At 44.3% G+C, this 12,119-nt stretch overlaps 1 protein-coding gene across 7 annotated transcripts in view; it reads right to left on the bottom strand.

The window, feature by feature from the left end:
• Nucleotides 1-12,119, bottom strand: part of EYA2 (EYA transcriptional coactivator and phosphatase 2) — a 313,108-nt gene that overhangs the window by 94,022 nt on the left and 206,967 nt on the right. For all 7 annotated transcript variants that reach the window (XM_021077393.1, XM_021077399.1, XM_021077395.1 and 4 more), the window contains 3 exons: nucleotides 11,949-12,016; nucleotides 10,099-10,276; nucleotides 314-456 (listed from right to left, as the gene is read on the bottom strand). In XM_021077393.1, the coding sequence (XP_020933052.1) occupies nucleotides 314-456; nucleotides 10,099-10,276; nucleotides 11,949-12,016 (389 nt within the window). The remainder of the gene's footprint in view (nucleotides 1-313; nucleotides 457-10,098; nucleotides 10,277-11,948; nucleotides 12,017-12,119) is intronic.

Here is a 12,119-nt window from a genome sequence, read left to right as displayed (position 1 = left end):
AACTCTGAGGGTCAGGGGAGGCGGCCTAGCAGTCTGGGTTTTCACAGGCCCCCCAGGTGATGCTGCTGCTGTTTGCATTTGAGAATCACTCATTTTACCATCTCTAAGGTCACTCTGCCTACCCCGGTCAGTCAACAGTGCTTCCGTGTGGTCAACCTAATTCTGCCCTCCTTTCCATCAAGGGCCCTTTCCTCCACAACCGCCCTTTGGGAACACAAAGGGCCATTCTCCCCAGGGACTTGGCAGAACTCTGTCCCCCACCTCCTCTCCGGCCACACATGGGGATGCCAAGATAGAAGCAGTCTGGAGTTACCTCAATCTCATTGTCCGCTGCTGGGGAGGGGTCACTGCTCCGCTTAGACCGGCCTCGGAGCTTCCCGTCGGAGGCCCGGGGCGGCCTGTCTGGGTCTCCCTCCTTTGCCGGCGTGGAAGGTCCATTGTGCGTGTTATATTCACCTGGCATGGGAGAGGGAAGGGCAGGCGTATCAGAGGTTTGGCTGAGTGTCTCCTCCCACAAACCACTACACCAGAAGCCTCTAACTCCGAAGTGGGAGGGCCCAAAGGCGGCACCAAAGGCCAAGACGGCGTAGCATCAACAGTACTCCAGGGAGTGCCTTAAACTGCCCATTCATAAACATTCATTCACCTGGCAAAGATTTACTGAGTAGGTATGGTTCCAGGTGCTGGTTCCCAGAGCACCTAAATTCTAGACAAAGAGGAGACATTAAACAGACAAGTGAATATATAATTTGCCAGGTGGGGACTGTGTTATAGAGAATTGACAAATTTGCAGGGGGAGTGCCGGGGGGTGATTCATTTATGTGGGGCTGGCGAGGGGAGGCCTCATGGATAAGGGGTCAACTGAGCAGGGATCTGAGAGATGTGGGGGTGGGGCAGCGGGGAGCTGCAATTACAGTGAACAGAGTTTTGTGTTTACAACTATCTCTATGTCCTAGAGCCTGAGACTCCATGGACCAACAGAAGGGAGAACATAACAGAAATATATAGGAGTTCCTGTTGTGGCGCAGTGGTTAACGAATCCGACTAGGAACCATGAGGTTGCGGGTTCGGTCCCTGCCCTTGCTCAGTGGGTTAACGATCCGGCGTTGCTGTGAGCTGTGGTGTGGGTTGCAGATGAGGCTCGGATCCCGTGTTGCTGTGGCTGTGGCGTAGGCCGGTGGCTACAGCTCCGATTGGACCCCTAGCCTGGGAACCTCCATATGCCGCGGGAGCGGCCCAAGAAATAGCAACAACAACAAGACAAAAAGACCAAAAAAAAAAAGAAATATATAGCTGGGCATCAAACTCTTCCACTTTTTTTTTTTTTTTTTTTTTTGGCCCCACTGGAGGCATGTGGAAATTCCCAGGCCAGGGATTAACCCTTGCCACAGCAGCAGCAATGCTGGACCCTTAACCTGATAAGCCACCAGGGAACTCCAAAGCAAGTCCTTGAAGCTTGATTTGTTAATCCATTTGTCCATTCGAGACTACAGATACAAAAGCATCCGCACCCGGCTGGCAATTAGGAGATGGCAATATATGATTTAAATTGAGCTCTGGCTTGGTTAGACCAACGCAGAGTGAGGATCGGTGAGAAGGTGCAGGACTGAAGATAAGCACCTGCTGCTTTTCATCAAGGGAGAGTTTCTGGACACGCTGAGAAGCTGCCAGGTTCCTGCCCTCAGCTAATTGTCTAATGACCCTGAACAAACAAGTGGGCAGACCCTTGTAGGACTTGGGACCCAAAGCCAGCATCCAAGTTGTGTTGTTTTTTGAAGCACAGACGTTTTAAATATATTTTATTAGACTTTATTATCTATATTTAACCAATGCGGGAACCGGGGCTTCATGAGATGACGTAAGCTTGTTGATAACCTGCAAATTAGTGGTAGAGCTAGAACTAACATTTGGAGCTGCCCTTGTCACTAGAGGGACAGGACTGTAAGCTAGCATGGAATCTTAGAGGAATCCCATCTCACTTTCTCATTTTACAGCTGCTCGTTTTAGCTCCCAAATGTGCCCTGTGGACTCCATCTCTCCTTCCATAATTGCAGTTCTTGGATCATCAGGGGCAAAAATGCTTTTGTCTAAAAGTACTTGGCGATGGACTAATTTTTCTTCCTACCCCGGAAGGACTATTTCCCTCCAAAAACCTAAGGGACTGAATTTTGTTTATTTAATATTTATAAAACTTCTTAGCAGACTAAGGATATAATTAGAAAAGTTGTGATTTTGAGCTGTCAAGATTGCTGGGCTGTTTCCAGCATCCCAACATTTTTAGGCTATAGCATTAGAAATTCCCAAACATCAAACCAGCAGAGATTTTCTTCTGGAAGTCAAGGAACAGGCAGTAAATAAATTCACAGATACTTAAGAGTCATAAATAAAGTTTATCCTGATTCATTTGGTAGTTCTAAGGTTATGGAGACTTAGAAAACATTTGTTGGCTCCATTAAAATCCAGGCAAATATTATTAAAAGAGGAGGAAACGCCAGCTACCTAAGAAATGTCCCAATAAGGTGTTCTGTGAAGTCAATTTATTAGGGGTGCCAAAAAAGCCTAGCTTTTTCCGATCTTATACATTCTTGAGAACGAACGGTCAAGGTTCAAGGTCAAAGTCAGAAGTACACATGCTAGAGCAATTTATATAAATCTTTCTTGGAGTCACTGCAATCTTTTTCTTTCTCCTTTGTTATGTTTTTACTTATTGATTTTAACAACTATATTGAGATATAATTGATATTCAGTAATCCACACATACTTAGAGCACTCAATTGATTTTAACAACTATATTGAGATATAGTTGATATGCAGTAATCCACACATAATTAGAGCACTCAATTTGTAAGTTTTGACATGTGGTCACATCTATGAAACTATCACCACAGTCAAGATAGTGAACAACTCTAGCATTCAAGAGTGTCCTTGTAATTCCTTTGTAACCGCTTCCTCCTGCTACTTCCCCAGGCAATCACAGATCTGCTTTCTTTCACTATAAAACAGTATGTTTTAGAGTTTTAAATAAATGACATCATTAGTATGCATGTACACACACACACACACACACTTTTCTGGATTCTTTCAGCCAGAGTAACTATTCTGAGATTCTTCCATGTGCTATGTATATCAACAGTTCATTCCTTTGTGTACTGAGTAGTATTCTGTTGTGTAGATATACCATGATTTGTTCACCTGGGGATGGACAATTGAGTTGATTCTAGGTTTTGGTTGAACAAAAGCTTTTGGGAACATTCACTCGTCAGCTTTCTTTTTATGTGGGAGGATGTGACCACTAGGTTATATGGTAAGTCTGTGTTTGACTTAAGCAACTGCTAAATTGTTTTCCCAAGTGGTTGTACCATTTCACATTCCCACTGGCAGGGTTGAGAGAGTTCTAGCAGCTCTGTATCCTTGCCATCCTTTGGTTGGGTCAGTCGCGGTAATTATAGCCATTCTAGGGGGCATGTAGAGGTATCTCTTTAAGGATTGAATTTGCATTTCTCTAATGACTAATAATCAGCATCTTAATCATGTGATTTTTTGCAATGTCTATATCTTCTTCAGTGAAGTGTCTGTTCAAGTACTTTGCCTATTTCTTTATTGGGTTATTTGTTTTCTTATTATTGGGTTTCAAGAGTTTTAAAAAATATATTCTGGCTGGTTGACTTTATTTGTCAACTTGATTGGGCCAAGGGAGGCTCAGATAGCTAGTAAAACATTATTTCTGCATGTGGTTGTGAAGGAATCTCCAGAAGCGATTAGCATTTGAATCAGCAGACCAAGTAGAGAAGACTACTAACCAGTGCTAACCAGGGTGGGTGGGCATCATCCAGTCCACTGAGGGACCAGCCAGAACAAAATGGCAGAGCAAGGGTGATTTCTCTCTCTACTTGAGCTGGGACATTCGTCTTCTCCTGCCCCCAGACATTGCAACGCCTGGTTTTTGGGCCTTCTGACTCAGAATTATAGCATTGGTTTTTCTGGTTCTCCAACTTGCAGAGGGCAAGTGGTGGGACTTCTTGGCCTTGATGATAGCATGAGCCAATTCTTATCAATCTCTTATACTGATATCATCTGTATCTAGTTCTATATCTATTTGTCTATATCTATAGCCATATCCTACTGGTTATATTTCCCTGGAGAACTCCAACTAATACAATTTTATCATATATATATGCTTTGCAATTATTTTCTCCCGAACTGTGACTTGGCTTTTCATTCTCCTAACAGTGTCTTTTGGAGAGTAAAAGTTTAAAATTTTCATGAAGTCCAATTAATAACAATTTTTTTTTTCTTTTTGGATCGTGCTTTAGTGTTATACATGAGAAATCTTTGCCTAACCCAAAATCGCAAAGATTTTCTCCTGTTTTCTTATATGTTTTAATAGTGTTTTTTAAAGCTTGTTTATTTATTGGCTGTGCCCACTGTCTGTGGATGTTCTCAGGCCGGGGATTGAACATGCACCACAGCAGCGACCCAAGCTGCTGCAGTGACAATTCTTGATCCTTAACTTGCTGTGCCACAAGAGAATGCCCATAAGTTTTACAGTTCTATATTGAGGTCTATGATTGATTTTTGTGTTAATTTTTTTTTTTTAGGGCCATACCCATGGCATATGGAAGTTCCCTGGCTAGGGGTCCAATCAGAGCTGTAGCTGCTGGCATACACCACAGTCACAGCAACGCGGGATTTGAGCCACATTTCCAATCTACATTATAAGCTCATGGCAATGCCAGATCCTTAACTCACTGAGCAAGGTCAGGGATCGAACCTGTGTCCTCATGGATACTAGTTGGGTTCGTTACTGCTGAGCCACAATGGGAATTCCGATTTTGTGTTAATTTTTGTATGTCATGTGAGGTATGTATTGAAGTACAGTTTTTTTTTCTCCTGAATATAGATGTCTAGTTGTTCTGGCATCTTTTGTTGAGAGGACTATCCTTTACTGCTTTTGCATCTTGGTCAAAAAAGTTGTGCATATACATGTGGTTTATTTTTGGACTATCTATGCTGGTCCACTGATCTACTTATCTACTGGTCTATCTTTATGCCAATACCATACTCTCCTGATTACTGTGGCTTTGTAATGTCTTAAATCGGGTAGTATTAGCATTCTAATTTTGTTCTTCTATATCAGAGTTGTTGAGGCTATTCTAGGTCCTTTGTATTTCCATAGGAAAACTGGTGGTATAATTCAGTCTGAGTCTGAAGACCTAAGGGCCAGGGGAGCCAACGGTGTAACTCCCAGCCTGGGCCCAAAGATCTGAGATCCAAGAGTAGGCATAAGAAGGGAGGCCCCCACTGATAGAAGCCCTGGAGTCCAAAGGCCCAAGAACTAAAAGCTCCAATGTCTGAGGTCAGGAAAATATGAATGTTCTAGCTTAAGGGGAGAGCGAGAGAGATCACGCTTCCTCTGCCTTTTTGTTCTGTAAGATGAACTCTCATTGGATGTATTATCTGTCTTTTTTTAGGGCTGCACCTGTGGCATATTGAAGTTCCCAGGTTAGGGGTCAAATCAGAGCTGTAGCTGCCAGCGTATGCCACAGCCAAAGCAACCCCAGATCCGAGCCATGTCTGCAACCTACACCACAGTTCACAGCAATGCCATATCCTTAACCCACTGAGCGAGGCCAGGGATAGAACCCAAGTCCTCAAGGATACTAGTCGGGTTTGTTACCACTGAGCCACAACCGGAACTCCAACCCTCATTGATTTAAATGATACCTGCTCACATTGGTGGGGGGCGATCTTCTTTACTCAGTCTATTGATTCAAATGCTAGTGTCTGCTGGAGACCCTCTCATAGACACACTAAGAAATAATGCTTAACCAGCTGTCTGGGCATCCTTCAGCCTGGACAGTTGGCACACAAAATTAACCATCACACACAGATTAATTAGAAGTGTGTAATTTAGCTTCTAAATGTTTGAGATTTTCCCAAAAATCGTGTTATTTATTTCTAATTAAATTCCATCGTTTTCAGAGAACATACTTTGTATGCCTTGACTCCTTTTACTTGTAATGAGACTTATGATTTATGGCCCAGCATATGTCTATTTTGGTCAATGTTTCATGAGCACTTGAAAAAAATGTGTATTTTGCTGTTGTTAAGTGGAGTGGCCTGTAGATTGTTTGTTACACCTAGTCTTTTCTCTCTTGTTCCTTGCCTGGAGAAAGTGTCTATTAACAGTTGTTTTTGCAACCTTCCAGAAATTTGGATATTAAACTATACTTAAAAAAAAAAAAACCTTTAGGATCATGTTATGCATATAGTTCTGCCCCTTGCTTTTTTTCACCTATCACAATAGCTCAAAGTGTATACACAGCTAGCTTACTCTTTTTAATAGATGTAGAGCGTGCCAGTGGTGGAGGCACAGCTATTTCTTTAACCTGACTCCTGTTAATGTATATTTAGGTTGTTCCAGTCTTTTGCAATGGCAATGCCGCAAAAAAAATTCTTTTAATCTAAGTCCTTGTACCTATGTGAGAGTTTAAGATAAATTTCTAGAGGGAGAATAATTGGGTTAAAGAGTGCATGCATTTTCAATTTTGTTAAATGTTGCCAAATTGCATGAAAGAACCCTGCAAGTTTCTCCAAACTGTGTGAATGAGCCTTGCAAATGAGATTAAAAAGAAAAAAATTCCTCCTTCTATTGACTGAGGGAGATGATCTAAAAAATTAAAAAAACCCTACAACTTATTTTTTGATAATTTGTAGAATACTTAAAAGCTTAGCAAGAAAACAAGTTCTGAAGCCACCACTACTGGTTTGTCTCTTCTCTTGAGTAATGTCAGATGTTCAGATTTTGCCCTCTCCATCATCAAATTGCCCTGAAGTCATCTGCTAATTGTTGGAGCTTCGTGTAACTGTTAATGCAGGTCAATGCAGACTGTGCTGTGACAGGGCGGGGGGCCGGGGAGGAGAGCATTAGGATCCATAACCGGCCGAAGCAAAGAGTGAGCATGATCTGTTGGTAATACCTAAACCTCCCGAGCCCCTGAAATTTGGCACCCACCACTCAGGAAGATCCTGGATAATTTCAAAAGTGCACTTTTTATGGGAAATTTTAGGAGTGCATGAGCATGTGCATGTGTGGACACAAGTATGCCTACATGCTGCTCCTTTGCAACAGACACTGGGGAGAAGAGGCAAGAGACCTCAGTTTTAGCGCTGACAATTATTTATGTCATTAGAGTTTATGTGAGCTTGTTAGACACACAGTAAAAACCATCTCAACCATTTATTGTTGAACCTTAGACTGGGGGTAAATGAAGAACAGGGGGAAACAATAAAGAGACACAATGAGCCTTTATGTTTGCTCCTGATGGGGAACAAAAATGACCTTCCCACATAACCCAGATTCTTGGGAAGTCAGTCTTTGGAAATCAATCACCATTAAATTAGAGATAGCTCTACCTGAAGATTTCCTGCTTATTTCTGAAATCAGTTTGGAGAGGCCACATTCTAAAAAGCAGGATGGTCAAAGATAATTCAGGATAATGACAAAGAATTTTTTTTTTTTGTCTGTGCCAGGGGCGTGCAGAAATTCTGGGGCCAGGATCAAATCCATGCCACAGCAATGACAAAGCCAGATCTTTAGCCCACTGAGCCACCAGGGAACTCCAAGAAAAGCTTGTTAAGTTTCACATCCTTCAAAGGAAGCAATTTGGAAATTGGAACATTGGTATTACGCATTTATTCTATTCTCTGTGATGAGGTCACAAGGGCCAAAATCAATGCTTAAACCCTAAACTTTCTGCAAAGTAGACTTAGCAATGCTTGGCCACATTGTCTCCATTTGTCACCAAGCCAGTGCTACCTAACTCACTCCAACTGATGGAAGATACAAGGGCTCTAAAAGCAACAGCTGCACCAAGAACTTCAGAGACAAAAGAACAGAGTCTTCACTATTGTTCTTTTTCTAATCATCAACCAATGAATATTTATTGAATGAATGTCTACACTCATCCTGCTAGCTTGAGCTTCTACAAAGCCCCAGAACATTAGTAGGTTTCAGAAAAGAAGAGAAAAGAATAAAATGCAATGATATCTACTATCACCGGATGTTCTAATTTATGGCTATCATGTTATTTAATGGCGATGAACCTAAATCATCTCCTAAAAGACAAGACATGTGCATAGCAGGTTTATGGATTGAATGAATTGGTCCATAGGTTGGTGAGTTAGTTGCACAGGGACGTACGTGACCAAGGGGCCAGGCCGTGGACTCTGCCACATGTGGCTCGTAATCTAGGTGGGTCCTATCGGTAGTGGGGCATCTGTAGTGATTGCCCAAGCAGACTTTTCTGTTTTCTTTTGGGTAGAACTTCCTCAGGGTTTCTTTGGGAAACCATCCCTCCCTCACTCTCAGTCCATGCGGTCTGGGTGGGGCTGATCCCAACTCCAGTTCCAGGTGTGGGCACGAGACCCATCCCAGCAGTTCATCCCACTGGCCACAGAGATTGGCTTGAAGATGGGCAGGTGACCTAAGCTGGGCCAATGGGTGAATGACCTGGGATGTCTGCAGGAATGGTTAGGGAGGAGCAACTCTCTCTCTGAGGAGGTAGACAGCAGGCAGGATTGAATCTTGGAACAGGTGGAGTCTATGAGCGTGAAATGAACCCAGGAGGATGTAGAGCCGGAAGGAAGAGAGAGACTGAGTCCCATCATCATCATCCGAACCCCTGGACCCAACCCTTAACCCCTGCACATCTGGGTTCCATAGTCTAATAGCCTTTTTTTTTTTTTTTTGCTTAAACTAGTTTGAATTGGATTCTCTACTTTTTGAAGCCAAAAAGTCCTGACTAATAAAAGGGTGCCCCCCAACAGTTGTGCCATTGGAAAGGCACACCTGTAAGGATTTTTGGAAAGATTCTAGAATTCCTGATGACCTCAATTAGAGAGAGAACCAAAGTTTGAAGGCCTTTGCCCTTCTCAAACAGTTTTTTTTTTTTGTTTTTGTTTTTGTTTTTTTGTCTTTTGTCCTTTTAGGGCCACATCTGCAGCATATCCAGGCTAGGGGTCCAGTCGAAGCTGTTGCCACAGCCACAGCAACGTCAGATCTGAGCCCCGTCTATGACCTACACCACAGCTCACAGCAGTGCCGGATCCTTAACCCACTGAGCAAGGCCAGGGGTCGAACCCACAACCTCATGGTTCCTAGTTGGATTTGTTTCTGCTATGCCACAATGGGAACTCCATCAAATGGATTTTAGATGACAGTCTCAGGTGTGTGTGGCTAGTGAGTGGCGGAAGCACGCATTATGGCGTTTAACAAACATGGGTTCAAATCCTAGCTCCACCAATTACTTATCACTGACCATTCTTGTTCTTCTATGGGAAAAAAGGGGGGACGGAAAACCTGCTTTTGTGAGGATTACAGCTTTCCTTATCACAGCTCGTGAGTACGTATTTGCATGATCACCTGAGTTCCATCTGCAAAGATCACACCTATGCTGCACATTATTTTATTTCCAAGCCAAGGAGGACATGGAAAACAGCAGGTGCCTAACAAATATTTGTTGCATCAGAACATAACCAAGCAAGTAGAGAAAACAGCACAGGTGTGTGCTTGGCGCATCATGAACGGGCGTAAGTACTAGTTTCCTTTTCTTGAGGACCACGGCACACAAACTCTAAAGCCTATATGGGCCAGGCAGGTAGTCAACTTGAGGGCAGCTGGCTAAATGTGAAATCGTGTGCTCGCCCTAAACGGGGCGCACGGTACTCAGCGCCAGCCAAGCATCGCCACTTAATAAATGTGCACTATGGTGACCAAGTCTTCTCTCAAGAGAAGGCAGACGTTAGAATTTTAAGTAAAAATTAGGTTGTGATGATGGTTGCACAATTAGAAATAGAATAAAATTCACCGCATTTAAAAAAAGAATTTTTAGGTAAAAATTTACGACTTTTAAACATGAATGCAGTTAAATAACAGACACACACACACACAAAGAAAAGCCCATGAAATATACCTGAGGGCTGAAGTCAGCTCTTGGGTGACCAGCTCATTATGACTGGCACTCAGGTCCAGCCCACCTTTCATATAAGAGCTGAGACCACAGCCGCGAATGACCACACGACAGTGACTATACTTACCGCCGAGTGACTCAGAACTCTGGTTGGGGACGCTGTGAGAGGCCTCCTGCAGGACGTAGGTGGACGTGGAGAGGGGAGAGGAGCAGATGCTGCTGGCCGGGACATAAGGGGGGTTGTAGGACGAGCTGTAATACTGGGAGTACTGGCTCTGGGGGAAGCCAGGGTAGGAAGGATAGTCCTGGAAAGGGAAACACACACAGGGCTGTGAGCGAGGAAGGTGGGCGGCTGCCATGGACGGGGGCCACCGGGGCTGGGTCTCCTGTTGTTCCCCCTCCCCCCGGCACCCGCCCTGGGTCCCCCTACCATTAGAATAAAAGCTCTATGAGGGCGGGGCTTTCCCTAGAAGCAGCCCTCCAAGATAAGGATTCAAGTGCAAGCAGTGGGTTTGGGGCATGAAGGAGAGACCAGATGGGGAGTGGGGAAGGGAGACAGCGAAGAGAAGAAGGGAAGGCAGCCGGGCTTCTCTGGAGGGAACGGGAGCTGGATTCTACCAGGGAGGGGCTGGGATGGAGTAGGACACATGTCTCAGAAAGATCTCTTCCAACAGGCAAGGGAGCTGGGGTATTTATATACCACTCCAGCCAGTCTTTGCTTGAGCGTTGTGCCCAGGGGGTTTTAATTCCCTGGCACTTCCTGCTTGCCGGATACACTGGTTCCAGAAAACACCCTTGGGCCCAGGATTGCAGAGACTGGCAGCTGGAGGGCAGCAGGTGCACCCAGAGAGACAGGGTGTGGCCTTGTCAGTGTCCATCTTGGTCACTGTTGTGACCCGGTGCCTGGAAGAATGCTGGGCACATATGGGCACTCAATAAATACTGGGAAGATGAATGGACAAATGAATAATAAAGACCACATACATATATCCAGAAGACTAGGTGACATTTTAGGCTCGTGTGTGTGTGTGGGGGTGTCCTGTGCAAATGCACCTACACAGCATTAGGGATCCAGAATCTTCTATGAGGGAATCTTGGAGGTGAAATCAAAGAATGCCAATCCTCTTTATGAAGCACTGTGTAAACCAACCGGATATTCCAACTCTTCCACAATATTCTTTGTTTCAAATATTCTGCTCAACCTTGCAAAGAACTCATGGAAGGTTCTTATAGGAAAGGTGCACAAATAGTACAAGAGTTCCTGTCCACCTTTAGCAGGTTAATTCTTTTTTTTTTTTTTTGGTCTTTTAGGGCAGCACCCTCGGCATATGGAAGTTCCCAGGCTAGGGGTTGAATCAGAGCTACAGCTGTGCCACAGCAACATGGCATCCGAGCTGTGTCTGTGATCTACACCACGGCTCACGGCTACGCTGGATCCTTAACCCACTGAGCAAAGTCAGGGGTCGAACCTGCATCCTCATGGATCCTAGTCAGGTTTGTTACCACTGAGCCATGATGGGAATTCCAGCAGGTTCTCTACTAAGTAAACAAGAGACTCAAAACTATAGCCAACTTTCATCTTTATGGTGCTTAGTTCAATTTAACAAGCATTTATAAAGCCCCCGCTCTGTGCTGGACACTGGGCTGCAGAGGTGAAGAAGATGTACTTTTACCCATAAGAAGCATTCATACATCTCAGATTCAACAGTCAGCGGGTGTCTTAGACTCAGGTCAAGATGGAACATATAATACAGCCCATGTCACCTTGGAAATCTTCCAGCAATTCCAATTCCTCTACACTATATCTTTCCAAAGTCTCTTTGTCCAGTCTGGCATCTGTGGTCTCCAAACACAGGGAGTAAGAGATCCAACTTCTAGTGGGACTCATGGGTGCCAGTGGGCTCCCTAGGTGCCCGGATTTAAGGAGCATAGTTAGAGGAAGAACTGAGAAAACAACTGATGGGGAGCTCCGTCTACCTGGTGTACACTTCCAAAGCCGGCTGCATTGGTCAGTCCGTTTGCTCCTTGATAGATCCCAGCCGTGCCTGCAGGAAGGAGGAACAGATGAAGTTTCTTATAGTCAGAGAGGGAGGGACACGGAAAAGAAAGATGCAACAGAAAGGTGGGGTCTTTGAGTTCTGACAGGTT

This window comes from Sus scrofa, chromosome 17, assembly GCF_000003025.6.
Source record: "Sus scrofa isolate TJ Tabasco breed Duroc chromosome 17, Sscrofa11.1, whole genome shotgun sequence".
Lineage (NCBI taxonomy): Eukaryota > Metazoa > Chordata > Mammalia > Artiodactyla > Suidae > Sus > Sus scrofa.
This window is presented reverse-complemented; position numbering and strand designations above follow the sequence as displayed.